The sequence below is a fragment of the Lagopus leucura genome, unplaced genomic scaffold, assembly GCF_019238085.1.
Source record: "Lagopus leucura isolate 7727_CA_CO unplaced genomic scaffold, USGS_WTPT01 Super-Scaffold_100002, whole genome shotgun sequence".
Lineage (NCBI taxonomy): Eukaryota > Metazoa > Chordata > Aves > Galliformes > Phasianidae > Lagopus > Lagopus leucura.
This window is the reverse complement of record NW_024962263.1, coordinates 11281477-11309086: the sequence shown is the minus strand read 5'-3', so window position 1 is coordinate 11309086 and position 27610 is coordinate 11281477. Positions and strand designations below refer to the sequence as shown.

At 37.8% G+C, this 27610-nt stretch overlaps 1 protein-coding gene across 1 annotated transcript in view; it reads left to right on the top strand.

Moving 5' to 3' along the window:
* EXOC2 (exocyst complex component 2) overlaps window positions 1-27110 on the top strand; it is a 132696-nt gene extending 105586 nt beyond the window's left edge. Inside the window, exons 24-28 of the mRNA XM_042869566.1 lie at window positions 15453-15508; window positions 19151-19273; window positions 21800-21861; window positions 23416-23475; window positions 25395-27110. Of these exons, the coding sequence (XP_042725500.1) occupies window positions 15453-15508; window positions 19151-19273; window positions 21800-21861; window positions 23416-23475; window positions 25395-25488 (395 nt within the window). The 3' untranslated portion in view covers window positions 25489-27110. The remainder of the gene's footprint in view (window positions 1-15452; window positions 15509-19150; window positions 19274-21799; window positions 21862-23415; window positions 23476-25394) is intronic.
* The last annotated feature ends 500 nt before the right edge of the window (window positions 27111-27610 follow it).

Sequence of the window (27610 nt, the reverse complement as noted above, 5' to 3'; positions counted from 1 at the left end):
ACTGTGAAAAATCTTAAGCTTTCCAGTTATTGTGGGTCACTCCTGAGTCCAGATAGCTTCCAAATGTTAAATCTGGACTTGAACAATTTTTAAGGATCTATTGTTTGGGTCATGCAAAGACATTCTTCATTTCAAACCCGTGCCCTTTTCAAAATGCAGTTGGGATTGAGTGAAACTTGGAAGTAAAAAGCTATGAAACACTAAGATTGGAAGCTAGTGTGAGTTCTCACCTTCATTCTAATAAATAGGATAAATATGCAGTCTTACCCTGTTACGATGTGCTTAGCCAAAATTCATCTCTTTTTTTTTTTTTTTTCTTAACATTTTCCTGGCAGAGGAGCAGGCAACAAATTATTCTTTTTACTGTAGTAACATCTCTAAAAGCTGCTATGGTCTGATTCCAAGTCACTGCATGCTTAAATGCACCAATAAATAAAATTCTACATGAAATCCAACTTATGGCATTTTTTGCCATGACACATACTCTTGCAAGTAATTTTCAAGTTTGCTGATCTACACGCCTTTGACTTCAGTACATGCTGCAGTTTTAAGTGCACACGTTGGTAAATGTAAGGGCTGTCTGAAAGTCTTAAGTTATGACTGCCTCTTCACAGTTGCCACAGGTTACCTTGTCTGTGAAAAAGAAACTACATTTTACCATAGAAATCAAACTTGAGAATGTGGTGAAACGAAGCAGAATATAATCTCCCAGTGCATCTTCTGAGGCATTCATCAGATCTGTAACCTTAGATCTTTCTTAGTACTTCCACCAAGGCTGCAGAATGTTGCTACCTATTTGTTTGCTTGTAAGCTAATACTGCAGCTTTGATTGATTTTTGTTTCTGATTTGCTGAACTCAATAAGGAGAAATAAAAATCCAAGAGAAACATGTGGTAAAAGACAGAAGATCTGTTTATCTTATTCTGCTCGTAGCCCTTTTGCTCAAAGCACAACTTCTGAAGTTTTAAAATAAGAAAGACTCTTTAAAAGCCTATACTCTGCTTCCTTTTGCTTGTTTGCCTTTTCGTTTACTTACCAATGTACATCTGTCTTCAGTCAGCAGGCATGGGATATGTTTCACTGGTCAGACAGATGTCAGACATAACTGGACACTGAAATATGAGTGCCTGCATTGTTCCAAGTACTTTGTTTGTGACACTGGTATCTTTTGGATCAATTGCCTTCAGGTTTTTTTATAATAATAACGTTTGAGTGACAAGCAAAGTAAATTCATAAACATAGTATATCTCTAAACCCATTCTTCGTTTATGAAATTGCTGTCATTTTGCATATGACAGGCTATTATTACTGTAACAGTAACTTCAGGAATTGAGAAGAACACACCGTTTCCTTAGCAAGTCTGTTTTGAAAGGTTTTAATAATTTTAGGTTTTATAAAACCATGAAAGGACACCTTCAGGGTGCCTTAAAAAATGATGTGTTTGAAAGAAATAAATTAATATTCTTGCAGACTATGCTTGGTTTGTGTTAATGAAAGGAAATATTGCTTAAGATTTTTGAATTCAGCTGTTCTCAGTTTTGATAAAGATGTTGTTTTTAGTGTACCTTAGAATTAAAGAAATGATGGCTTTTCCCAATGATTTGGTCATTCAGTATCCTTATGGTGCTTACAACTACCCACTTTTTGCTGTGAAACACATCTTTTTGAAATCCTCATTTCTTGCCATTACATAAATCCTCATACATCAGGACATCTAATAGTAGTATAAAGAAGTGTCTTTATTGCTGGCTTTGACCCCTCACTCACATCTCTTGGCATTAACATGAGCATCTGTGAAGTGAGAGGTGTGCTTGGGATTGGCAAGGACCACTGAAAACAATGAGTTATTGCACTAAGCTGTTTGTAACCTTATATCAAAATTATGAAGAGATAGAATTAGTTTATTTCTTCCTCAGTGGCTCACTTGTCAAGAATTTGGAAAATCCTATAAGTGAATGACGTAAGTGAATGACATACAGTACTGGATAGTTTGAATACTGGCTATCTAAGAGCATGAGTACTAGCTTCAGAAGGTCGTAATACTTTGAAATGTACACAGCCCACCAGCTGTGTACTTGCTTTGTTGTGTGGTTCCTTGATTGTTCTGAAGTCTGATAAAACCCAGACTTTTAAGCAGCAAAGTAGTTTCCTAGACAGTTTTCTCTAACTTTATTTCATTAGAAGTGTTGGTGGAGATGGTGCTTTTGAAAAATATTTGGAATATGTGGGGGCTGCTCTGAAAATAATGCCTCCTGTTTTATTATGTAGGGCCTATGACATCAGAGGCAAATGTTGGTGGTATGGCAGTAGATGCTGAACCTTCCCACCAATATTCCATTAAATTCTGTTGCCATGTGACAGATGGCAGCAGAGGGGCGGTCTGACACAATGGCATCTGGCAGGGAAGCAAAGGTGTGTCACTGATTTCCTCCATGCTGGAAAAAATGGCACGCATTTATGTTTATAGGCGCTTGTTGAATGTTTACAGAGACCAAAGACTGGATGTGAACAAAGCAGGGCAGTGGGTAGTGCATCTCAGCAGTGGCAATAGCGATGTGGAAGACAAGACATATGGATTTTTGCAAGCGTGGTATGCACACTCTTGTTTGTCATTAGTGAAAACACACAGCTAAAGGTGGTGACTACATTGAAAAATTGTGTCTAGTAGCTGAGATTTGGCTCTATCAAACAGTGTTATTGTCCTCTTTGTGTCTGCTGTGGTTTCCTTGGAAATAAGTAGAAGGCATTATTGTACAACCTACGTATATCAAATATATGTGCTTAAACAGTCCACCCCCTCTCATGTACAGTACTGTGTCTTGCCTCAGTGTTTCTCTTGCTTAGAGAGATTGAAAACTTACAGACGTTCTGCAGCAAGCAAACACCTATTTGGTTCCCATTTTGTGAAATGTTGATACACAGAAGCATCTCAGTCCTACATTAACTACTGAAATTGCTGGCAACCTTGTCATACCAGAAATGTCTTCTGTTGATTTTTCAGCACCTTGTGTATTAGTTATTAACATTCCCTACTGTATCAAAAGAAAAGTGTCCAGCATAAAAATTGTTCTTAAGTGGAAATCTAGTGATAACAGGACATAGAAATGTAATGCACTGACTATTATAGGGAGGCAGAGGGAGGAAATCTGTTTCTATTTTAAAAAAAGAATCAGAAATTTTCCTTGAAGATAATAAAGCAGTTTTTGCTTTGGAAACCATCCTGCTGCTAGCAGATGGTAATATGAAAACTTAAGATAATACTGAGACATGATTAAGTGTATTCATATGAAGAAGGAGGATTTGTTGTATTTAAGAATCTTGTACATTAATTTCATTATTCAAGCCAATTTTTCCCACTCAGGGAGAACAATGATTTTGTTTTGGTAGTATTTGTCTTCTCTTATAGCACAATTTTGTTTCACCTACTTCATACCAGCTACTTTAAATATCTGATAATTTATAATCTCGAGTTACACAGGCACTTAATTTCAAGCAAAAAAAAGACTCAACAATCCCAACATTGTTAATGCTGAAGTAGATACAATAAGGTTTAATTTTTTCTTTGTAGGCTGCTGAATCTGTGTTGCAGCACATTGTTTTTCCTGAAGTGCTTGTATTCTCAGACTGCATCAAGGCTGTGTTATATGGGTTCCAGCCACATTGATGGAGCAGTTGTGCATGCAGAGAAATGTTTAATGGCTGCAACTGTCCCAAATACTGTTCTTAATAATTAAATGACAAGAAAAGTCTAACTCCCATGGGTCCTATATCTTGAGTGCTCAGCTAAGCATTGATGCTCTTGTTTACAAGTAGGGATGTGGGTGAACTAATACCTATGTACGCTTACATTGAAGATGTATGGACAACTGTAAGCTCAAAATTAAGTTCTGTTTTGTTTTTTGTTGTTGTTGATGTTTTTGTGTATACACTATTTGTATGGCATAAGGTTTTTTTACTTTGTTTGCCTTTTGCCATTTACATTTTTTATTGTCAGATTAAAGGGTTGAAATGTGTTTTATTCTGTAATTATTCAAGTAATCTGAGAATCTTTATGGCTCAGTTCTCAGTGTAGTACTGCACATTCTTCATTCACGTTTTTCAGATCTCGGCTAGTAAAACGCCCTTTGCACTTTTGTTGTTATCTTTTTGGATTTCGGTAAAGCTTTCTATACTGTTTCTCACGGTGTCCATCTGGACAAAATGTGAGCTAGGCAAACACCAAATGCAACAGTTGAGCAATTGGCTGATGAGTCAGGCCCAAAGTGTTATAGTAAATGAAGGTACATCAGGCTGGCGGACAGACAATAGTGATGTTCCCCAGGGTTCCATTTTAGTGACAGTTCTCTTTAATCTTTTCATAAATGACTTGGATGGAAGACCAGAGGTGTTTTGAACAAATTTGCTATTGATACTAAATTAGAAGGATCTGTTGACTCCATCAAGGATGGAGATACCTCAGAGAGATCTTGACAAATTAGAAAACAGGGCAGTCACCAACCACTTGAATTTTAACAAGAGTGGGTGTTGATTCTGCACCTGGGAAGGGGCAGTCCTGGCCATATGTGCAGATCAGGGGTTTAGACTCAGGAGAGCAGCACCACTGAACGAGATTTGGGGACTTTGGTCGACAGCAAGTTGAAAGCCAGGAAGACCAGCCGTATGCTGGGGTGCATCAAACATGGCACTGGCAGCCAGTTGAGGGAAGAGATTGTCCCACTCTACTCCACAGTGGTACAGCCTCAGTGTGAGTACTGTGAGCAGTTTTGGGCATCGTGGGACTAAAAGAACATAGAACTATCAGAGAGCGTCCAGATGAGGGCTATGAAGATGCTGAAGGGTCTGGAGGAGAAGATGTATGAGGAGTGGCTGAGGTCCCTGGGTTTATTCAACCCAGAGCAGAGGAGCTGAGGGGAGGCCCAATGGCGGCTGCAGCTCCTCACAGGGAGCGGAGGGGCAGCGCTGAGCTCTGCTGTGTGTGACAGCGACAGGGCCCGAGGGAACGGCATGGAGCTGCGTCAGGGGAGGGCAGCTGGGGTCAGGGAAAGGGTCTGCAGCAGAGGGTGGTGGGCATGGAATGGGCTGCACAGGGCAGTGGGCACAGCCGCAAGCTGCTAGAGTTCAGGAAGTATCTGGACATAGGATTTGAATTTTGGATGTTACTGTGTGGATCCAGGAGTTGGACTCAATGATCTTTGTGGCACCCACCGAATGGGAGATTCCGTGATTCTGGATTACAGACTTCATCACCTGTCCCTCAGATCCAGGTTTGATGAAGCAGCAGAAAATTCACAACCATCTCAACAGCTTCTCCTCTAAGTACATCTCAGTGTAATCTATGCATGTGGGCACAGAATCATTCCAGTTATTTCAGTGTCTTCTTGGAGATTGATGTTCATGCATTGATGAAGATATTAACCAAGGTATTGGCAGTCATTAGAGCTCTTGCAACACCTATCCTTCTGAAACACAGAAACATTCAGGTTCTTTGGACATCATGACATATTTTTTATTGTTTGAATTAAAATAGTTCACAAAATACAAATAAATGCAAGTCTTGAAAGCTTTTACATTTTAAAAATTTACATTTACATTATGGAAAATAGTTTTGTAGCTACCACCCGTGCCAAGCATTTCAAATGACATTCAGCAAGTTAGTTACATCAACAGTATCATGGCTGAAAGTAAGAGCAAGGCAGCTAATTCAAAATCGTACTGCTCTGTTCCTCAGACCTCAAAGTACTTGGCCGGGTCCTGACTCACAGCTCTTAGATTTTGTTCTCACTTGTGTCAGAACTGCATTTTGAAAAATCATTTTCCCAGGTGCTTTACAAATTATTACTTCTTCATCAAATTTCAATTTTCAATAGATACTTTTTAGGTCAGCAGCAGTTTTTTTAGCGCTCTGATTTCTAGGGTGTTGTATGATTGTAATTACCATGACTTATGCAGAGGATAATTTCAAGTAAACATTACTTCTATTCACTTTAGTTAGTATGGAGCTAGTATGAACAATAGATTTATGAAAACATTTTCAGTCTTACCAAGAAAGACCCACTAATGAACTATTAATAGCACACTTATATCTATTTTTGTCAGTGGTTAAGGACTGACTTAGGACAAATGGGTTAAAAAAACAGGAAATGTGGTTAAATAAGTGGGTAATCTCTCCAGAGAGTTTCCAGTTTGCCTACACGTTCACATTTTCTTCTGAATGTGTTCTGAAAACAACACTTAGTACAGTACCTTGAAATCCATCTCTGCTTAAAGGAGGGAATGTTTCCAGCAATAGCAGGAAGTGGCCTAGAGAAAATTTTTGTGTTCTTTGTTAAATTCAAATGAGGCTCTGGAGTCACTGTCTGTTTTTTCTGCTTTAGTAGCATTGATGTGTTCATATTACATTTCACTTGGTTCAGATGTATCAAATGCTACTATACGAGTGGCTGGGCACTGGAATGGGCTGCCCAGGGAGGTGGTGGAGTCACCAATCCTGGAGATGTTCAAGGAATGTTTGGACGTTGTGTTGAGGGACATGGATTAGTGGGAATTTTTGGTGGTGTTTGGACTGGGTGATCCTGTGGGTCTTTTCCAACCTTGGTGATTCTATCATTCTGTGATTCTAAATGAATCCATAAAAGTCTGTGAATACTGTATCTGTGTCTTCAGTTTCACTTTAATTTTAAATAATGGCTTTCCTTCAACTTCAGTCTTTCCATTAGGATTGTGCTCGCTTGCTGGTGATACTATGCACATATTTTTAAATAATACATATAATCATGTTCGGAGGTAGCAAAAGTAGTTCTATGAATCAGACTACATAAATCTTACTGCAAAATAAAAAATTTACTGATTATGCTGATGCCATCCATTTAATTCTTCTAGGAGGCATTGTCTGTGTTTCTTATTTTGGAGAGAGCAGAAGCAATAGCGTTCACCTGAGGGTCATTCTTTGCACTGGTCATTATTTTTTTTTACGAGATGTAATTATTAGCTTTTTAAAAATCAATTAGAACATTATTTGAATCAAAAGGAAGGGAGAGTAGAATAAATCAAGCAGCTTTAGTTGTGGTAAAGGCTGTGACCTGGTAGAGTTATATTTTTAGAGTTACTGTCAGACATTGGTGTTTTGCTGTTGGGATCTTGCAGTGTACTAGAGATGTTTTTATCAAAGAAAAAGAACAAAGCGTGATTAAAAAAAATAAATTGTAGTAATTAGAAGAAAAAAAAATAAATTTGTGTAACTACCCTAATTCAGAAAACAGGCCACTGTAAGTACCAGTACTTGAAGCTAATTTCCTATCAACTGTCTCTGAAGGCAGAAACCTGCTGTAAAGAGTAGAAGTGAGCTGCTTTGTTATGTCCATGGGGAAATTCCCAGTCACGTCTCTACATCTTTTTTTTAATCTTTTTAACATCTGTGGGGTGTTGGGTTAGGTGATAACACTGTGTGGGTGGGGACACTTCAGTAAGGAGCATGACATACTCACATACAAGTGCTACAGTTCATGAAAGACTCATGTCTGCAAACAAGTTAAGTTTCTTTCAATTCCACAGTTAGGAGGCTATCTTGAAACCCATAGGCTTCTTGGAAATAAAAAGACCATTTTTCTAAATGAAGTCTTGTTTTCATTGCAGTAATTGGAAATATTGGCTAGCTATTAAAATTGTTTTCAGAAATATTCAATAATTCAGGGCATTTTCTAATGAGACAAATCGAATTTCTTGTTCTAGAAATGCACAAAGTTTTCATCTGTAAGTGAATTTTCATTCTTTCAGTTCATACGTATGTTTGAATTAAACAGGCTCTTAATCACATTAAATTTTCCCTTATTGTCAGTGTTAGATTTCTAAATAGTTTTGAGAAACAACACTTGAATTCAACTGCATGGTACATGTAACCTTCTTTTATTTAATCCTGAATGGTTAATTCTGAATCCAAATTGCTTGTATATGTATATTTTTTTTCCAACCCAAGTGAAATACTTCCATTTCAAACTGTTTCACAACACCAGCATAATGTAAAACAATTTTTGCTATAGATACTTCATGTTTCTGTAGCCCAAGTCTTTGAAATACTTTGTGTCTAAGCTGCAGTATAAATTATGTTTATTCTTGAGTGCACATCCATTTTTCTTTGGACTTTTATTCTGTGCTACCTCCCATTTGATTCATGGGATAAGGTAGTCAAGGGTTAGAGCTTCCTCCTGCTCTGGTCTCAGGGAGTCATCTGTAAGTACAGGAAACATAGAGCTGTCCTGCAGATCTCTTAAAGGTTTGTGTACCAGGGCATATTTGCACTGATTTATTTGAAATCCTTCTAGCAACTTACGTGCAGACAACATTAACCTCTCTGCTGACCTGCTGTGACCTCAAACAGTGTTTCGCTTTTTAATGCCTCTTCCCCCTCCCACCCATTGTCTTACCTGTTTATAGTTTTAGCTTTCAAAAAAGACATTATTTGCTTTGAATCACAAGTTATGGGTAAGGTTAGGATGGGTAGGAAAGTGAAATTCTGTGGTGTATTTTGGGCACTGGACAACTCAACTTGTCAGGACACTTCAGCTGAGCAAGAGGAAGCTCTGCCTAGTAGGATTGGTCTTGTTAGGTGTGTGGCAAAGTGAGTTACAAGATCTGCCATCATAAAAATAGGCTGCTGTCCCATGGAGTATCCAGCTCGCCCATAGTGCTTTTTGTGTAAGAGGGAGTTCTTGGAGGAAAGAAAAACATCCTAATCACACTAGAAATTGTGCCACAATAGTTAGTTAGAACAGTTGTTAAATATTGCCCCAGCAGAACCTGGAGGAAATTCAACAGTTAAAATCAGACTGTTTAAAGAAGTTACATGGCTTTGTGGCTACCGTTGAGTTTCTTTTTTACTGTGCACTACACAGCAGTGATTAACGACTTGCAGTAGATGTTTGCAGGTTTTTTTCCAGCAGTTTCATTTAACAGGTTAAAAACTTAGAGAAGAGCTGCAGGAACTTAACTGACAGTTCAAAGCACTCTGTGTGACAGATGTAAAGTTGCAGTACTGTATTTCTGAAGCTTGGAGGTGAACACTTCCAATATTATCTCAGTTAAGTCTGGCAATAGGGTGTAATGAAATTGAAAATAACGTGTATCAAATAATTTTAAAAGCAGGTACATTCCTTAAAATGGAGCAGTTGAAATCTTTTTTTCCCCGTTTACCTTCCTTTATGTGTTTTTATTCTTAAATTCACTGTCAGCATAGCAAATGAAACGTCAGGTATCAAACGCAAGTAGGTATGAAAAACATTCATCTTTTTGGATCGACAAATTCCGTTTGTTGTTATTTTTGAGGAAAGTTTTTATCAGAAAGTAATCAGGCAAAAAAAAAAAAAAGTTTTCAGATTAATTGACTGTTACTGGCATAACACGCCGAATAGAACAATACATTGTACAAATACTACATACAATTGGATGGCTTTAAAATTTGAAATTGCAGGCTCCCGGGCATCAATTTTCCTAGCTGTACCAAGTCATGTTCAAGCCTCAAGGCAAGCAAATTCAGTGCTCACTTTTCAGAGGCACTAAAAACATTGTGGCCATCAGAAGCAATTACTTGTCAAAGCAAGTACTGGCCTCCTACTGAGGCCAGAATGCTCCCTGATGTTTCCTGAATTGGTGGCTCTGTGCCTGCCCAACACTCATTTCTGTTTGTGTCTCAGAGTTTAGGTCGACTCGCTCAAAAGAGGTCTGGTAATTGGTCAGTGTGTTAAAAAAAAAACCATGCATTCATCTTTGGTGAAAATTTATCTTTGTTTTTTAAACAATAAAAAGCCGAGATTGAGTGGCAAGTAAACTGTAGAGCTTGCAGTAAGTTACTTTTCTAACTCCTCCACAGAAGTGAAATGGCTTTTAATACTCCTGCCTCGTTGTGACAGTGAGTTTACATCAGAACCCTTTTCCTTTCATCCCTTTGTATTCTCTAATCCTCATCAGGTGCGGGCTTCATTGCCATTGAATTGGGGTATCTTCTGACACCACCTGTTTTCTTAAACAGTTGCATCTTTTATCATGCCCTCTTCCTTTTCACAGAATAGGCATAGTTAGCTTCCCAGTCCTCTCAGCGCTGTTGGTTTCGAATAAGATCCCCTTCTCACTAGAGTTGAAATATGTCAAACCTACGCTGCAAATGCACTTTCCTGTGTGTTTCTGTTGCCCTAGCAGGATGACAACTCATTCCTTGAACTTGAGTTTTCTAGCCTGCAGAAGAGGTGAAAAATGTTTAGTATTCATATCCTCTTTTCTTAGTCTTTGGATCATTTGAAGAACTGAGTTAGCTTCTGGCACACACACACACAAAAAAATCATCCTGTGGGTTCATTTGTAGCATGTGTGCAGCTTTTGCTCTATTTGTGTGTGCAAGTGTTTGCAGCTTCTTTTCATCTTAGAATTATGCATACGACGTTGCAGTTCCAACCTTTGCACGCTTATTCAGTCACTTTGGAGGTTTCATAGTAGAATGCTGTCATCTAAGTACTTGGGGGAAACATAGCTCTTAGAACTGCATGTGGGACAACTGGTCTCACTACACCCTCGGAACATCTCCTGAATGACTCCTGTGCTGGTGGGCTAGAAGTTCAGTTTCTGTTAATCCGCAGAACCACAACTCTTCTTCCCTTTTCCTTTTCCCATAGTTCACAGTCATCCTTGCTACAGCTTTACAGTAGCATTACAATTGCTCAAAGATGTAGACTTTCTGACAGACTTCATTTGTAAAAATTTTAATCGGTGTTGTAAATTGAAAATTAAACTTAATGGATAAACTTGCTAGAGGTTTTACCAGCAAAGAGTACAGTGGAGGGCCCAAAATTGGAAGATGCTATTTTAAAGTTTGTCAGCCATTGTGATAGTTGATGGCTGAAACTGTCCTTCATTTTACATCATAACTCTTCCCATCCATTTTTCTTTAGAACATTAATGGCTCTTTGTTAATGAAAGCTGGAACTCTCTAGCAAGTCAGATTCTTCGATGTTAAGAATAGAGTGGGAGTGGACTGCATTTGTGCTCTAACAGAATAATAACATTTTCTTGAGAGAAATTGCAAGGGCTTGTTGAGACTTTCTTTAACACGTTTCTGTCAGAAGCTAGGAAACGGTATTGTATTTGTGCTTCAATAGTCTAAATAAGTGGTATTTTAAACTTAAGAATGTTATGTTTCACTTGATTAGCCTAATAGTTGCAACCTACAGTTATATGCTGCATTACCTTTCAGTGCTGTATAATAGAACTGGCAACGTGGTGTCCCAAAAACTGTAATTGCGTGGGCTGCTGAACAGTCGTAGAGAAAGCTGCACAAAAATTCTATTCTAGACAGAGTTTTTTTCATTTTGAAATGAATTTCACAACAAATTCACAGTTGGATGCCACTGCTTGTATTTCCACTGAATCATACTCCAGAAAAGTAATACTTTGCTTCAACAAAGCTTGCCACAAACAGTGCAGTGATATAAATCAGAAATTCGATATTTTCTAATTGTAGTTCAAAATATAGTATTGTTATTAACTGTGCCTGCAGGTCCTGACATTCAGATATGTTTGGCTTTGTCTCCAAATGCAAAAATGAAAATCCTTCATAAATAACAAAAAAGGACTGGGGGGGGAAATGCCCTGTTTACTCACACTCTATTCAAGATAGAAAACTGGCTCCCAGATAGCAATGTTTTTCGTACCACCACATATTAAATAGCAAAATGAAATCAAACCTGTTACATGGTTACTTTTAATTTCCAACCTAAATTTGCTGATGGTCCATTCTGTTAGACCTTTCTTCATTGTTCCAGTAGTATTCTTCACCTCAACTATTTTTCCATTCTCTCCCTGACTACCTCCACTTACTGATATTTTTGGAGTACAGTTGCACCCTCTCTCCATCTCTGGTTGATTTAGCTTATCAAGACAGGATCTTTCAGACTATTAGGTGCTACAGTTAAGGCAACTACAGCTTCATGTGCATGGACTATCTCTAAGCTGCATAGCACTACTACTGTTATTAGCGCAGTTTGTTTTTAATTCTTTGATGTTAAATTGCAAAGCCTAAAAAACTGAGGACATCTTTGAGCCTATGCCGAGCTTCCTGGTTCTGAAGACATAGCAGAACCTTAGGAAAATCTCAGTACTGCTAGCTACTGGAACTGCAGCAAAGAAGTAGTCTTCTTTAAATTCCCAGCTCACCCTTTTGTCCAAGGACAAATGTAAGGAAATGGATGCACAATAAAATGTCTGCTTCTGCCCTTTCAGTGAGGTTTTAGTTAACGGTTTTATCCTACAGCTGGGATGGGCTAGCAATGTACAGTATGCTATTGTCACTTTGCTTTTACTGTAGGTTCCATTTCTATTCCATTTAAGGTAATTTATGTAATCCATCTCAGGCAGAGATACCTAAAACCTGGTGCTGATTTTGCTGACGTTAGTATTTCACATTTGTACAAATTAACAGTACCTAATTTTAGCCTCCAACTCTGCCACTGAGTTTTTAACTAGTTTTGTTATGGAAGGTTTCTTCACACAGAGGTGATAGGCAGCCTTCACTAGCACAGTCAAAAGCTATTTAATTTGGATGCTCTCAGCAGCAGCAGCAACAGCAGGCAGAATTAGCTCCTATGCAGAGCCAAGCTGCTCAAAAGCACACGAGGAGGCATGCTACCTCATTAGCTTTGGTGAGATGGGTGGGAAATGAGGATTCTTCCTTCAAACCACGTCACCCTCTTATGCAACCTACCTCATTCAGTCTGTATGCATCCCAGCTTTTCACTCACCTCCTTGATGACACTTATTCCAGCTCAACATTAGGTGCATGTCCTAAGGCCTCCTCTCCTTAGACATGCACCTGCCCTCTCTGTTTCACGCAGCAGCCCTACTCTCTGTACTTCCATTGCAACTCCCAGCTGTACAAGAGTTGGAGTGTGTGAGAGTTGCTGCATTGGAGAAGAAGCAGGTTGGTGCAAGAGTACTACTTTGACTGACTAATGAACATGCTCTAGCAGTGTTCAAGTATCCTTAGAGAAAGGGATCGTATAAGCCTTTATCTTGCCTGGCGTTTGCGCAGAGAAAAACACGCTGTTTCCACATGAAAGGTCCTCCTGTCACAAGATGCCAGAAGACAGCCAGGAGCTGAGTACCACATTGGTATGCAGACCGAAATCAAGCTTTGCACCCTGAGGTTAACTGCAAACCAGGCCCCAAATCTGCCCTGTACCTCTTGATGTGATTTGCATACCACCGATTGGTGCCTTGGGGAGTTGTGTTTGGCTATGGGAGGTGATACAAATTTTATCCTCTGTGGTACAAAGCCTGTGAAGGATTTAAACTGGGGCAGAGTGAAGCAGGGGGAGAGTAGCAGCAGAGGAAAAGGAAGGGGGTGTTGCATTTCCACACATACCTGTTATCTTTTGGTGTGGTTCAAGTACTGGTGTGTAGCATCCTTACTTTGTTTTGCAGGTTACACGGCAGGAAAAAAACGTTTATAAAATTTCTGCTATTGCTTTATTCCTCCCTCCCTCCCTTCCTTGTTGCAAAAAAATTACTAAGATAACAAGAAATTATACGCTTGAAGCCTATTTACTGTGTTGTTTGTTTTGTTAAGGGTTACTTGAAATGGAAAGAGTGACAGATTTTTCAAGGAAGAGGATAAAGTTAGCAACAAAAGACATTAGAAACATTTTGGAATATGTCAGAAATACTTGTTTTTTTTCTTTACCTTTGACAGTTATTTGCATTTCTTCCCAAGCGAAAGTTGAAACGTTCTGTCTAAAAAGATTGTGACTGTTTTGTAGGTTCAGAAAGTAAACAGTGAAGTCTCCTTCAGTGCTTGCCTCTTTGCCATGAGTTTTGAAAATGGGTTGTGTTGATTCACAGATTTGAGTGCAGAATTCAGCTACATGTTGTCAGCAGGTTGGAATAGGAATTATTACCAAGCATCTCCCTCTGCATCCTCACCCAGACACTCTTGTATCCCTCAAGAGATCTGTGGCTGCTTCAGAAAGAACTCTCCAATCTGAATTCTAGCCTGCATCGTATCTCACAATATAGACATAGGAAATATGCATTGGTACCTCCTGCAAGGGCGTCCTGTTTTCCTTTTGTCTTCCTCTTATAAAGTATTTGTTCCATAATAATTGTCTAAGAAAGAACAAGTGTCTCCTTTAAGATCTTGGGATGGGCTGTGGGAGCAGCATTCATTGAACAAAGCAGATCAACCACAAGTGAGCTGGTGATGGTGAAATGTTACTGTATCCTCTCGTAGAGCATTTCATTTCTATATACTCAGATACATCTTTTTGAAAGTGATTTTTCATAGTAGGATCAGAGGAAGAGTGGAGTGAATAAGATGAACTAGTTGAAGGTTTGCTTTGTAGTTTTTGTAACAGCAGTGTTAATCACAGTGTGATCTCTGAGCTATGCAGTCGCACCAGTGTTTATCCAAGATTTTCATATTTTACTATCAGTTCAATTTACTGAAGGGAGTGATGGGGTCATTTAATGTTCTCTCGTGCTGGAGCAGTTGAAATTAGAAGTTGATCTGTCGTGTGGATCAGTAACCTTCTCATTACTGCATTACACTTTCATTTTTTGTATGTACTTCAATGAATTAAATGCTTTCTAATCTGTTTTTGCCTACAAAGTGAGTCACCAGAAAAGCAATTGAGGCAAATTTTAGATTGTTGCCCATTTTAGATCTTCCAAACCTGTTATCTAGTTCTGCAAAGTTACTCCAGATCCACAGTGGCATAGGGGAATCAGAGCCTGTCCTGGCTGTAAAGCATACCCTGCTGAATGTCCTCCTGTTCAGAGTATTTTCTAAATTGACAATCATTTCATCTGCTTGGTAAATAAATTGCTTGATCTCTTCACTTTCCCCAAGAGGAAATTTCTACTAAGAAAGGTGTGACATCTTCTTATAAACTGTCATGAGTAATATCTTCTGAAGCACCTATAGAGAAACAAAAATCCTTGCTATTTCCATCTACAATAATAATATAGTTGTTTATGTAATGATATAAAGGTATAAAGTAGTGACACTTTCATGATGATTACTGTATGTAAACCCTTTTCTTCCATTTCCTTAGAATTTACCAAATTGTCGTGCATGTTCTCTGCCACAGTACGTCTTCCAGCAAGACATCCAGAAGTTATTTCTTAATGATGCTAGGTTTTTATTAAATTGCACAGTGGTGAAATTGGGTTGCCAGAGAAGAATACTGAAACAGGAACCTGCTTTTGCTGTAGGGAAATGTACCTTTCTCCATTTGATTTGAAAAAGGAAATAGACTAGTGGTGTGGCTATAGAACTTTCTCTTTCTACCTCTGATTGCAAAAGTACTAGTGAAAGGAATGAAAAAAAAAGTACAGTATTGAACAGGAGAATGTTATGACTTTGTTGAGACAACAGAATGAAAGTAATTAATTACCTTTTTTGTTTTTATTTTCAGGTGTCAGAAACTATTTGAAAGAAGCGTTAGTGAATATCATTGCTGTGCATGCAGAGGTGAGACAGCTTCAGATTTTTTAATGCTTACATTCATACAAATAATTTCAGTGTACTGTGCTTGGTAAATTCTGTCTTTCATACTTCTGAAAACCATCCATCTGTTGAATTATCTTCGTTATTGGTGTAAGTGCTTTGCGTTAGTTTTAGCCAACCAAGTATGAAACTGCTAACTTTTTTAAAGGCAGAAAGTGATAAACAGTTCCTGTTTATCCTCGGTGACACTGTTATTCATTTTGGAGTACCTTATTCTTTCCACTCTCTGAAAAAGAAAGCCAAAATCTGAAGCAGAGTTCCTCCCTTTCCATACAGGGCAAGGAGAGAGACAGAGGGAGGAAGAGGGGGACAAAGTGATGAAGATAATCCTCACTTTCTCTGATTAACTTTACTTTGCACAGCAATAGAGAAAAGTTTGTGCATCAATTTCAAAGAAATTTTCAATATATATCATTTGTAGTGAAAAGGCAATGTGTATGTCACATTCTTGTATCTACGGTAAAAAGTGAAAAGCTAAACAGAAATCTTTGTAGTCTCTGTATGACACAGCCTTCAAAATACTTAGGAACACAGTGGCTCAAGATAGGGAGTATATATTAAAATACATATTATTAAACTAATCAGCTTGTAGAGTTGCAGTTATTTGGTCTTTTATGGTAATACGCAGCAGTTTTCTACAGTGCCTTAATTGCAGCTTCTTCTGTAAGCTCCTTCCTTCTGACCAACAAGAGTGTTTCAGATTACTGTTGTTCATGGCATTATGTGTTTGTGATTGTATTTCTATGTATTATCAGAAATACCTCCAAAATATCACTAACGTAGCTGTTCTAACTCTCACATATATCTAAAACCTGGTAAGATTCACTTCAGGTTTTTGTTTTACTCCTCCTTAAATTTGAAAAAAAAAAAAAAAAAGAAATCATAGTAAATTAAATGTTTTCCAAAAAGTTACTTTTATCACTCCCAATATTTTTGCTTGATTTTCAGTGTATACTTACACAGCAGCAGTTTTCAAACAAGCATTGGTGATTTTACCAAATGCTTCTTAATGAAGAAGTAAACAAAAACAAAACAAAAAAAAACAACATGGCATTTGTTATTGCAGCTTTTCAGCATAGTTAAAATTAATAAATAAAAACGAGCTTTGTAGATTCAGAGCCACCTGTGACTTATTTAGCTAATCCTGTTAACAGACCTTCTTATTAAAATTCTGCTGCAGAAAGGTGCACTGCCTTACTGCCTTTACTGAGACTGATACTGACTTTGACCCAAATAGAGTGTTGCTTCGTAAATTTTGATATGTGAAATATTGCAGAAATGTGAAAATGTGTGTCAAGATGAAACTCCCATTTACACAGTTTTCTGGCAAAATTCTCTTAGCTGCGTAAGATTTAAGTTTAGTTCACAAGGCTGTAAGTTTCTATAGTTTGAAACAGCAAAAATTAACCATCAGCTGAACAGCACGCATTATCTGAAGTGGAAAGAAAACTGTTTTCCTGCCTTTGAATTCAAGTTTAACTGAAATCAAAATAAGGACATTGTATTGCAAATTTGTGATGATTCACTGTTGCTGAGAACTTTTTTTTTTCCTGGATTCTGTATAGTAACATCAAGAGTACTTGTTAGGGGCGCAAATACTCTCTTCTCAGTAGAAAATTTGTACATGTGTTCCTAGTATGCTGTATTGAATTGCTCTGTGGTATTTGCTGCTGATTAAGATGACCCCTTTACAAATTATTGCGTTGGGATTTTTTTCACTGTACCGCTAAGTATGTCAGTTGCCCTGCTTGTGTGGGTCAGAACACAAAGTAGGCTGTGTGTTGAATTAGCAGTGATAGCAGTGGTATGCATAGGTCACTCCAAAAGTAATGCCTCCTATTTAATTCACTGGAAGCTACAACAGATAGAAAAACTGCAATAAGACTATTTGATAGAGCAAATTGTCAGCTAAAACACAACATTTTTCAATACAGTCATCAGCAGTAGCTCTGCATTTTCACCAGTGATGAGCAAGAGCCTGCCATAAACATCTGCACCGACAGAGGTGACCCACTGGCACTGTTACCTCTTCTGAAATGCACCACCCACTGCCTCACTGCTCGCATCCACTGGTTGGTCTCTGTAAACATAAAGCAAGTGTCAGTGAACACCATTGGGTGCCCTTTTTTCCACTTGAAGGAATTCATTTCCACACTTAAGCTTCGTATGCATTTTCATGTCAGACACCATTCTGTCAGACTGCCCCTCTGCTGCGCTCTGTCACACAGCAACAGCATGTAATGAGTATCAGTGAGAAAGTTCAGCCTCTACTGCTATACCACCAACATTGTGGAGGCAGTATTTTCGGAGCAGCCCTCGCATATGTGATCAGCTTTTTATCTGCGGTGCAAATTGCCCTTTCGGAAAGGACCTTATAGGACTCCAATATGTAATTCATTTCTGAAATTACTGGAAATTGATAAGAAACCATGCATTCATTTTTGCTTCCTTAAATTTATTTCTGCATGCATGTATGGATATCTTCTTTTAATTACTACATTTCCTTGTCTGATATTATTCAAGAAAAAGTATTCAAATACTTAATTCTTTAGGTCTTTTTAAAGCAGAAATCAGGGAAGCATTTCTTGCAAATTTTATCCAGTTCATTTTCTTTCTTTTAGCACTCTAGTCACATTACTGTCAGTATCTTTTCTCATCTTTCCTCCCAACCTTATACAATTTTGATGCAACTTTATGTTCACCTGTAAGTTCATGATCTGTTTAACCTATAATCTCACTTCCTCCTATGTTCCAGTCTCTTGGCCTGCATTTTCTCCAGTACTAAGTGGAACACCATACTTTAATTCACCAACAATTTCTCACTTCTTTAATGTAAGCTTTAAGGAAGACAGTTACTTCAGGTTCTTCTTTAGGCACTGATCTAAAAACTTAATTCTGTGGTGATGATGATGCTATGTTGCAGTTGCTGTTCTGAACCTCAAATGGCAGATCCAAGCATCACTTTAAAAAGTTGTAAATAAATAGTTTAGAGGGTCATCTTAATGCATGGAAAAAACAGTAACATAATGTTTTTGCCTGGGAATAAGCAACTCTCAGTAGGGGAAAAATATCTGAATGAAAAGCCACCATTGTACTTACAAACCCTTTCAAAGACTCATCTCCACCAGAGAGCATCAAGACACTTGCCGTTTGACTGTGATGAGGCGAGTGTGCAGCTGAGTCTTTGCCACATCTAAAGGACTCCAAAAAAAATCATGAAATGCTTTTTTAAAATGTTGCTGAATGCATAATCAGGTCAGTCAGTCACCCAGCCTGGTACAATCCACAAAGCAGTGACGTGACTACCTGCAAGCATCGTGTGAGAGCAGATATTTTGGCATCCCACTGCTTTTAGGCATTGCGAGAAAGTTGTCAGTATCATATAGTACATAACTGACACTGCTATTAACAGAGGTAATTGGTCAAAGCACGGGGCAAGTGCCAAAAGAAATGCTTCAGGTTCCTCTTGGTTTGAAATTGCTTTGTCCATTGACAGTGGTCCTTTCAATCAAAGCGCTTTATGTTTTTTTTAACAAAATGTTACTTCATAAAATGCTTCTTTTAATGTGGGTAATGTGCTCATGATTCTCATTTTATAAAAATCAGGTGTTTACCATTTCCAAAGATTTAGTTCCTCGAGTAATGTCAAAGATTGTAGAAGCAGTCTCTGAAGAACTGAGTCGGCTGATGCAGTGTGTTTCATCGTTCAGCAGAAATGGAGCTTTACAGGTACTGAATACTTTGTTCTGTCAAGCGTTGGAGTTTAGAATAGAAAATAACAGAGCAGTATAACCTGTGTATTTGTTGGATTTCTTGTAGCAGTGAGAACAAGGTAAAAGATTAGGAGACTGCAACCTCTTTCTAAGATTTATGGTTGAATGCCCTTCGGGATATTAATTCATGGGTTTAATTATATTTTAGCATTGTCTTTATATCTAAGTGCATAAAGGGTTACCCATATCCTATAAGGTAAAAAGCATTATAGAATCATAAAAAGGTTTTGAAAGGTTTTGGAAAGGACCTTTGAAGATCATCTAGTCCAACCACTCTGCCATGGGCAGAAGTATCTGTGGCTAGATCAAGCTGCCCAAACTACCATAATGATATCTGCTTGAAATGTTAATGAACTATCTTTGTCTCATCACAGTTTTGTTTTAAAGAGAAAAGAAGCAATTTTATGATATTTTGACAGTTTAAATCTTGAAAATGCAATAGGGGTAGGATCCTGTAGGTCTTAGCAGAACTGGTCACTTGCCAGATCACTATTTCTGTACAACAGATACCCTTACACAGCCCTCTTCATTTGTGACAGAACTGGTAGTTGTATTTACTACTGAATAAGTTTTAAAGGATTCTGTAAGAAAGATTGAAAAAAAAAAGTATTAAAAAGCAAATCCCATTGATTTAGTGATTACTGTCACTGTAACAAGCAGGAATACCCGACCCCCATTTTTTATTGTCTGTGACAGCATTCTTACATTATCATGGGAAAATAAGTAACCAAATGAAAGCCTTATTTTCCAATTGCTGCTAGTAATTGCGTGTGACAGACAATTAACATAGGAAGATGACATCCAAATAAGATTTACTGCTAGTTTAAAACAGTACCAGTGATCAGCAGCAGAAATATCTGTATATCATTTTTGACAAACTGACCCATCGTATGAACTCGCTGCCTACACCCATAAATGAAAGGAATTTCTCTCCCTTCTCTAAATTTCTGTTCCTTTTCTGTTCTTCTGAACACTGAAAATCTATGTCACTCAACTCAAGGCAGTCAGCAGCAGCATGGGAGTGATCTAGGCCTGGTCAGTGAAGAGTGAAGAGACCTGTTCCCTAAAAGAAGTCTGAATCTGTATATCCACATCAAGTAACCCATATTTTCACAGGATTTGCCTTCACATCATATTTATTTAGGCTGTGAAATCTGAGAACATGACACTGTCCCATGATACTGGAATTGGACTTAGTGATCCTTATGCATGCCTTCCAACTCAACACATTCTACTGCTATCTCCTAGAACTTAGGAAAAACTCCAAAATCTCATGTGTAGGACTTGAGTCTCAAGTCCCAGACTGTTCTGCTTAGAGCACTATACAGAAAAAGGTGAAACATTCTGTGGTGAGATAACATTTCTAATGGGTATAAAATTGGTGGGTAGCTATCTTGAATTTTGTGCCAGAATGTTCTGACACAAGAAAAAAGCATTAATCTCTCGGCTTTCTACCTAGAGGAGAGACAAGGAGAAGACATAAAAGCCAAAACTTTTAATTGAAATCAGAATTAAGTGTTATGTTGCATTATAAAAGTTTTGTTTTGGAAAAGTAATGTAAGTATAAATTTGGTTTAAATATAGATCTGTAATTACTAACTAGACTAAATTGCAAATTGTACCTTCATGATGAACAAGAACTGAATCTGAATTTGGATGAAATTCACTTTATCATTTAAAAGAAATGCTTGATCACTTTCAGAATATTTTTGTTTCACATAAAACTTCTGTGATGAGAACAGTTACTTTTCAAAGACTGAAGGAAGATCTATGGACTTTGTTTAATCTTTGATTTCATTGTCTACCTTCATGTATGGTGGAGAGTGGTCAAGGTGAAATCCATCACAGAATCACAGGTTGGCTTAGGTTGGAGTGGACCTTAAAGATCATCTAGTTCCTGCCATGTACCTAGACATGCAGGAGTGACATCCCCAAGCTTGTGTGCCCACCAGGTGACAGACAAGAAGCAGACCAGAACCATTCTACCTCCTCATCTGATGGAAAAAAATAAAAATAAATTCAACAGCAAAGCCAAGAATAAAACATATATTGACAGACTTTTGTACTCCTGTTTCCTTCCTCCCTGGGCAAGCCATTCAGTGACAAGTCAAGCTCACTGTGTTATTTTTTTTTTAAGATTGCATCCCTCTTCCTTCCTATCTCAGAATAGAAAAGACAGAGCAAAATCAAAGCTTTATTGCTGTTACTGGGAGACAGAGCAATGTTTTTAGACTGCTGCATAGTGACTGTACAAACCGTTTGACTTGAATCAAAAGTATGAAATTGTTCCTTACTGCAGTCTCCTAACTGACAAAGCAGTGTGGCAACCAAAAATACAGGAAATGAACTGTTACAGGCTGAGGCTACTCACAACTGCAGCATGTTTTTTTACTTCCAAGAAAGATGAAGGTTTGGGATAATGGTATTCTCTTGATCAGAAGGTGTTATGTCATTGTTTCAGTATTTGTATTTCTGTCTTTAGGCAAGACTGGAAGTCTGTGCTTTGAGGGATACGGTGGCCATATATCTAACTCCCGACAGCAAGTAAGTTCTGCTACATTTTCTACTATTTCATTGTAATGGAATCTTTTCTAAACGTGCAAAAATACGTGATGTCAATTAAGGATTTTCAAGAGATTGATCAAAGTATGTGTTATACTACATATGTATGTGGAAAATTAATTACTTCTAAAGGTTAATCAGTTGATTTGAATTTGTTGGCACAAACTAGGTATTCCTCGTCCTTACCAAATGAGAGGTAGAAAAAAACCCAAACGACTTAGTTGACCTACTAAGGAAACTGATGCAATAGCAAAAGCAGTCATCACTGAGTTTTATCCAATTTGTCTTAAAGCACACCACAGAGAGTCTGCCAGGCGCTTCAGGGAGGGTGTAGAACCAGACACTGATAGGATCCCCTTATAAGCACATGGAGAATAGGGCTTTCCACAAGCTTGTATACTATCCTTCTTCTTTTTGACAGACCTCATGAGAGAGAATGAATTCAGCTTTACACTGTCTATTAGAATGAAAAGCTTCAGAAGGTTTTTTGGAATCTGTCAGTGAGGTGCAAGACCACAGATAAGTGGAGGACTTGCTCACACATACAGTAGTATAATGGAGAAAGAAAAGTGCTAGCAGCATCAGTGGTTGATGCAGTCAAGGCATGTAAAAACACAAACCATGGTAGCTGTCAGCAGTTTTGAGTAATGCTGATTAATTGAAGTTCCTGAGTGAGTATTTTTGGGATTGCCTACGCTTTTGGTAGGATTAACACAGATTGCAATTTAATCTTTTTATCTGATCAGTATTTTTTAGGAGGCATTACAGGACATGAGGCCCTCATAAAGACATATGATGGTATTCTATGTTGTCACTGATTTCAATTTCAAAAAGCTTGTTTCCGTGTTCTGAGTGCCTGACAGTGACATAGACCTAAATGTAAGCTATTTGGCACCATGAAATGAAATTGCTGTTGTCTCTCACCAATATATGATTCAGCAGAGTGAACTGTGGAAGCTGGAGCTTCATAAATGCCTCTTTATTCCTGGACTCTTCTGGTAATAGTTGGCATAAAGTCACCATTTTAATTTTTTTGAGAAGATTATATCAGTCTGTGCAGGAGTTGCATCATTCCTTGCTCTTCTGTTCCACATCTGTTGCTTAGAGAGGTGTGGAACTGCCTTCCGTGGAGAATTTGACTTGGCCCCAAGAGACCTCCTGTACCTCAGAGTTGTCCCTAATTTGAGAGGAGGGTTGGACCAGAAGACCTTCGCTATGTTCTAGGCACAAGGCAGGCTAGCAACTATCTGTAATTCTTCAAGGGTCTGAGGCATCAGGCACTGTTTTAAATCAGCAGGGGATTGAACATCTCCTGTTTGTGTCTGTTTTACATCATGTTTGGAGAGTTGAGAGTCCCGCTTGAGCCCATGGCCACTTTGTTTAATTTGCACATGAACGTCAAGTGCCAAGTTAACATTCTGTTGTATATTGAAATAAGAAGGGCTAAAATAGAGTGTAGTTCTATGAAGTGATAGAGAGAAGCTGAAGGGTGAGACTTTCACCAAGGGAATATGAGTATTTTTGTTTTCCTTACAGGTCAAGCTTTAAGCAAGCGTTGGAAGCTTTGCCTCAGATCTCAAGTGGAGCTGACAAAAAGTGAGTATACTGCACCTTCTTGTCTTTCTTCTGCTTTCTGGAGCCATTGCTATTTACCTTCATATCAGAGCTTTACTAGAAGAGGATTAAGTTTTACTGTATTTGACCCTTTGGATTTATAGTGTTAGAAGGCTCTTCGGACAGTGTTAAATGTTATCTGAATATTTGTTCATTTGGCCTATTAATTTATTAAGAGGACCAGTGGCTTTGTAGCATATGTCACTTTCTCATTCTAGTCTGATCATTTCTCTGTAGTTTTATGTTTATATTATAATGTCAGTTCATTTCAGCTTTCCACGCTGATCTTTGTTTCTGTGAGGTATATTGTCTTATCGTACCGAATTTAGCAGCAATAAAGAAAATACTAAGTAACAAAGTGCAAGTTTTTGGTGGCTGATATTTGGGCAACTCGCAAAATTGGCTTGCTTCCTTTTAGAAACAAGTAGAGTCTTTTGTTCTTTCTTAACATCAGGAGGAGGCATTTGGGGTTCTTAATTCCCCACCATAGCAAACTTTGAGAACCAAGCTGCTGCACTGCATTAAATGTAGTGTTTGTTAGTTTATTTTGCAAGAATAGCTTGATAAAGAATAATATGGTAAAACTAGGATAGATTTGTTGTCAGTATATTAGAAAAAAAGTAGAGCTTCTTTGTACAACCTATGGTCTGCAAACCATCTTTTCCCAGATGTCTTCTATCTATTCGAAACTACTCTTGACAAGACTTAAGTCTCAAGATACCTTTTTGCTGCCTTACTTGGCCTAATTAAAGACAGGAATCAGTTTTGAGACAGTTCTTTCAACTCAGACTTTCAGCAACACCTGTAGGGTTTTTTGGGTTTTGATTTTTTTTCCTTAGTCACAAGTATGTGAACTTTGTCAGACAGATGAGAATCAAGAGCTACTTCATTTTTACATTTGTCACAGAATTCTGAGCCTTAGACAGCATAAAACTTGTTGCATTTCTCAGGTTGCTAGAAGTCAATTGTCATCATCCCACACAGCTCATTAAAATCTATCTACATGTATTTATGTAAAATAATATACATTTATGCACCAATTTAGAGCTGATTGTTTATTCAGTCATTACTGTGGTGCTAAATAATGAATGTGTCCATATGCTCTTCCAAAGGGCTTTCTGAAGAAGCTGATGCTAATTTTTGTGGTGCAAGTTGTTCTTGTTTTGTTTTTTTAATTGACATTCACTGTAATTTATTTTGTTACTAGCTGTTTAGTAATCAAAACTGCAGCCTGAGAATTATAATAAATATCATCCATTGTACCATGTACCCTTTTGGCAACAAACTATTGCTATTTTCCAAAATGAGCTCACACATACTTTGTTATCTAGAAAGGTTAAAGGTATGTGTTTGCCAGTGAATTAATAATTCTCCTGGAACAGCCATTCCATTTCTGATCTTTCGGCCGTGATCCTTAACAAGAATCTGTGGAATACCTCCCAGAGACAAGCTGTATAACTCACATTCACAATTCAGCTGCAAGCCAAAAGCTTTAGCTGTTATAGGGATACAGGTTTTATGGCACTGTAGTCTGTCTTTTATAGTCTGACAGTTTTCTCACAGCAGTATTGTATCATCCTCTTTTCCATTTATTTTGCCATTGTAGTTTGCATATGCATTTCTTTAAGGAAAATGATCTTCATGAGGATGGAAAGGCATATAAAAGCCTATTTTATAGCCTTGATGAAATCTGTGTAGTTGTATCCCCTCCTCTCATCACAGATCATCCCATCATAGTTGCTGTAGTTCTCGGTAGCTGTAAGATTCAGGTATTTAAACCTGATCAAATTGTAGGTGCTTTATTTAAGCACGCAATGTATTTGAAGTCACAGACAGAATAGTCAACATTTTTGGCAATCTTTTCAGAATCTGCAGAAGTTGTAAATAATTTCTTTTTGCAGGTTATTGGAAGAGCTGCTAAACAAATTTAAAAGCAGCATGCACTTGCAGCTGACCTGTTTTCAAACTTCTTCATCAGCAATGATAAAAACATAGACGTCGACACAACACAGGAAACTCAACAGATGCACACCAATAAACGTCACCCATTTTTCTGTACTACTTTGATTCCTTTGAAGGCCCCGAGGAAATCAGAAGGAATTTCATTGAAAAAGAAATGATGAGATCCAACTCTGAGTAATGGCATGAGGTATCCTGCTGAGTGAGAGTTCTGTTCATAATTATCTTGACAAAATAGTTTTCTGTCTACTGTATTTCATTCGGTGGAAGGGACTAAGTTTTGTTTACATACGCTCTTCTTGGCTGTATGTTCGTGAAGAAATCTTTATTTATTTACACGCTGTAATCTCAGTTTCATTTGTCAAAAATATTTGAATGTGTTTTTAGCAACTGTCACCTTAAATGTTAGTATTACGCGTGCTGCTCTGTGTTTCAGTCTGTTCCTTTCTGGATGTGGAGCAATGCTAATGTAAGTGACTGGAAGACTCAGCTTCTGCAAATTATTGAGAAGTATGCTGTAAAGATTACAACTTACAGGTGACTATAAGTATCCAGATACAGTATGCTGGAGAATACTACTACTTCTGTGCTTAACAATTATCAGCTTTTTTCCTGCTGTCATCTAAAGTTGCAGTGGTCATTAAGTCTGATTTCTTGGAAGGCTTTTATTTTCTTTTTTCTTTTTATCTAGACAGATCTTTATCTTTAGTGTTTTCCATCTGTTTGAGTATTGGTGTAGACCTTCACAATTGAAATAAGCTTTCCTGTCATTGACCATTAACAGAAGAGTGCTCTGAGTTTGAGATTAGTAGATGCTGTTATGAATATTTTAGAATATTTAAAAATATTCTTTAGTATTAAGAACTATAGTAGTAAGTACTTCTGACTGGTGGTAGGTAAGCTAAGGTGGAGCACAATAGGTCATTGTTTTTGCTGTTTAATTCTCATTATTGTTATCTCTTCTTGTTCTTACAGTCTTTCTACCACTATCTTGCCTTTCTCTCTTGTTATTCAGTCCTCTTTTCACCACCAGTTATTGAATTTGTTTGGAGGTGAACAGGACAGGAACAGTTTTGCTGCTATTAGCTTACAGTTACGCAAAGTTTAAGAGCTGTCTTCCTAACAAAGAAGCAGGACCAGATTTGACACTGACTTTCATTTTGAGACTTGATAAAACGTGAAGGAAGCAACTAATATAAAGCAGTCTAGTGGCATGGGTTTAATTTTAAAACTGAAATCACACATTAAGTACACCATACAGAAATGATACAGTATTCTTTCTGTACTTGCAGAAACTGTGCATTGAGTTTTCAATTATGTCAGCTTTTGTCTTTTGCCAGCCCAGTTACGCGCTTTAAAAATATAACGTGCAGCTCCAGTAATTATGAAATGCTGTGGAAGACAGCTTGATACTGATGTATTTACTTGTTAAAAATTGTGTCTATGTAATGATAGTGTTGAATGGAAGTTTGAAATTTATGTCATTTTTTGTTTGAAACATATGTTATTATTGGATTAACAAGGAGAGCCATTAAACATCTAAAGCAGTGTTGTTTTGTTGAATGTTGTCTATTTGAAGCTGGTCATAGTGTCAGCTCCCAATATTAACAAGTAATTAGTCCAATTGTATAAGGTTACCTTCAAAATAATAAAATATTAAGAAAGATGGTCGTAAGCTTTTCCTGAATTCCTTGCTTTCCAAGAAATGTGGTTTCTTTATGAAGTTTACCAGACTCTACATTTTCTAAATTTGTATTAGAAATGCTCATAAGTATTGAAAACTTAACTTATTCTCCGTGCTAACATAATAGAGGTTTGGGCATTTTTTGCTGTAACATCATTCTCCCTGTTGCATCACCTTGTTGCTTGTGTTTAAAACCTGAGATCTTTCAGATGTTGGTGTTCAGTTGCCTTACTGAGGTACACTGTGGAACGTGTCACGAATTGCAAACAAGAATGACATGTGAAGAATCAAAGCACTGCTTCAATTCAAACTGATTAGAGGTAAATGCTGGTGGTCAAGTCAGAGCACCAGGTCTTCATGAATCCAGCTTTAGGAATCAAAGAAGAAACTGAGTAAGTTTAAAGTTAATTTCTGTGGAAGGAGACTTGGGGGGAGGACTTCATAGCTGAGGTACAGCAGGTTGCTGCATTTCCT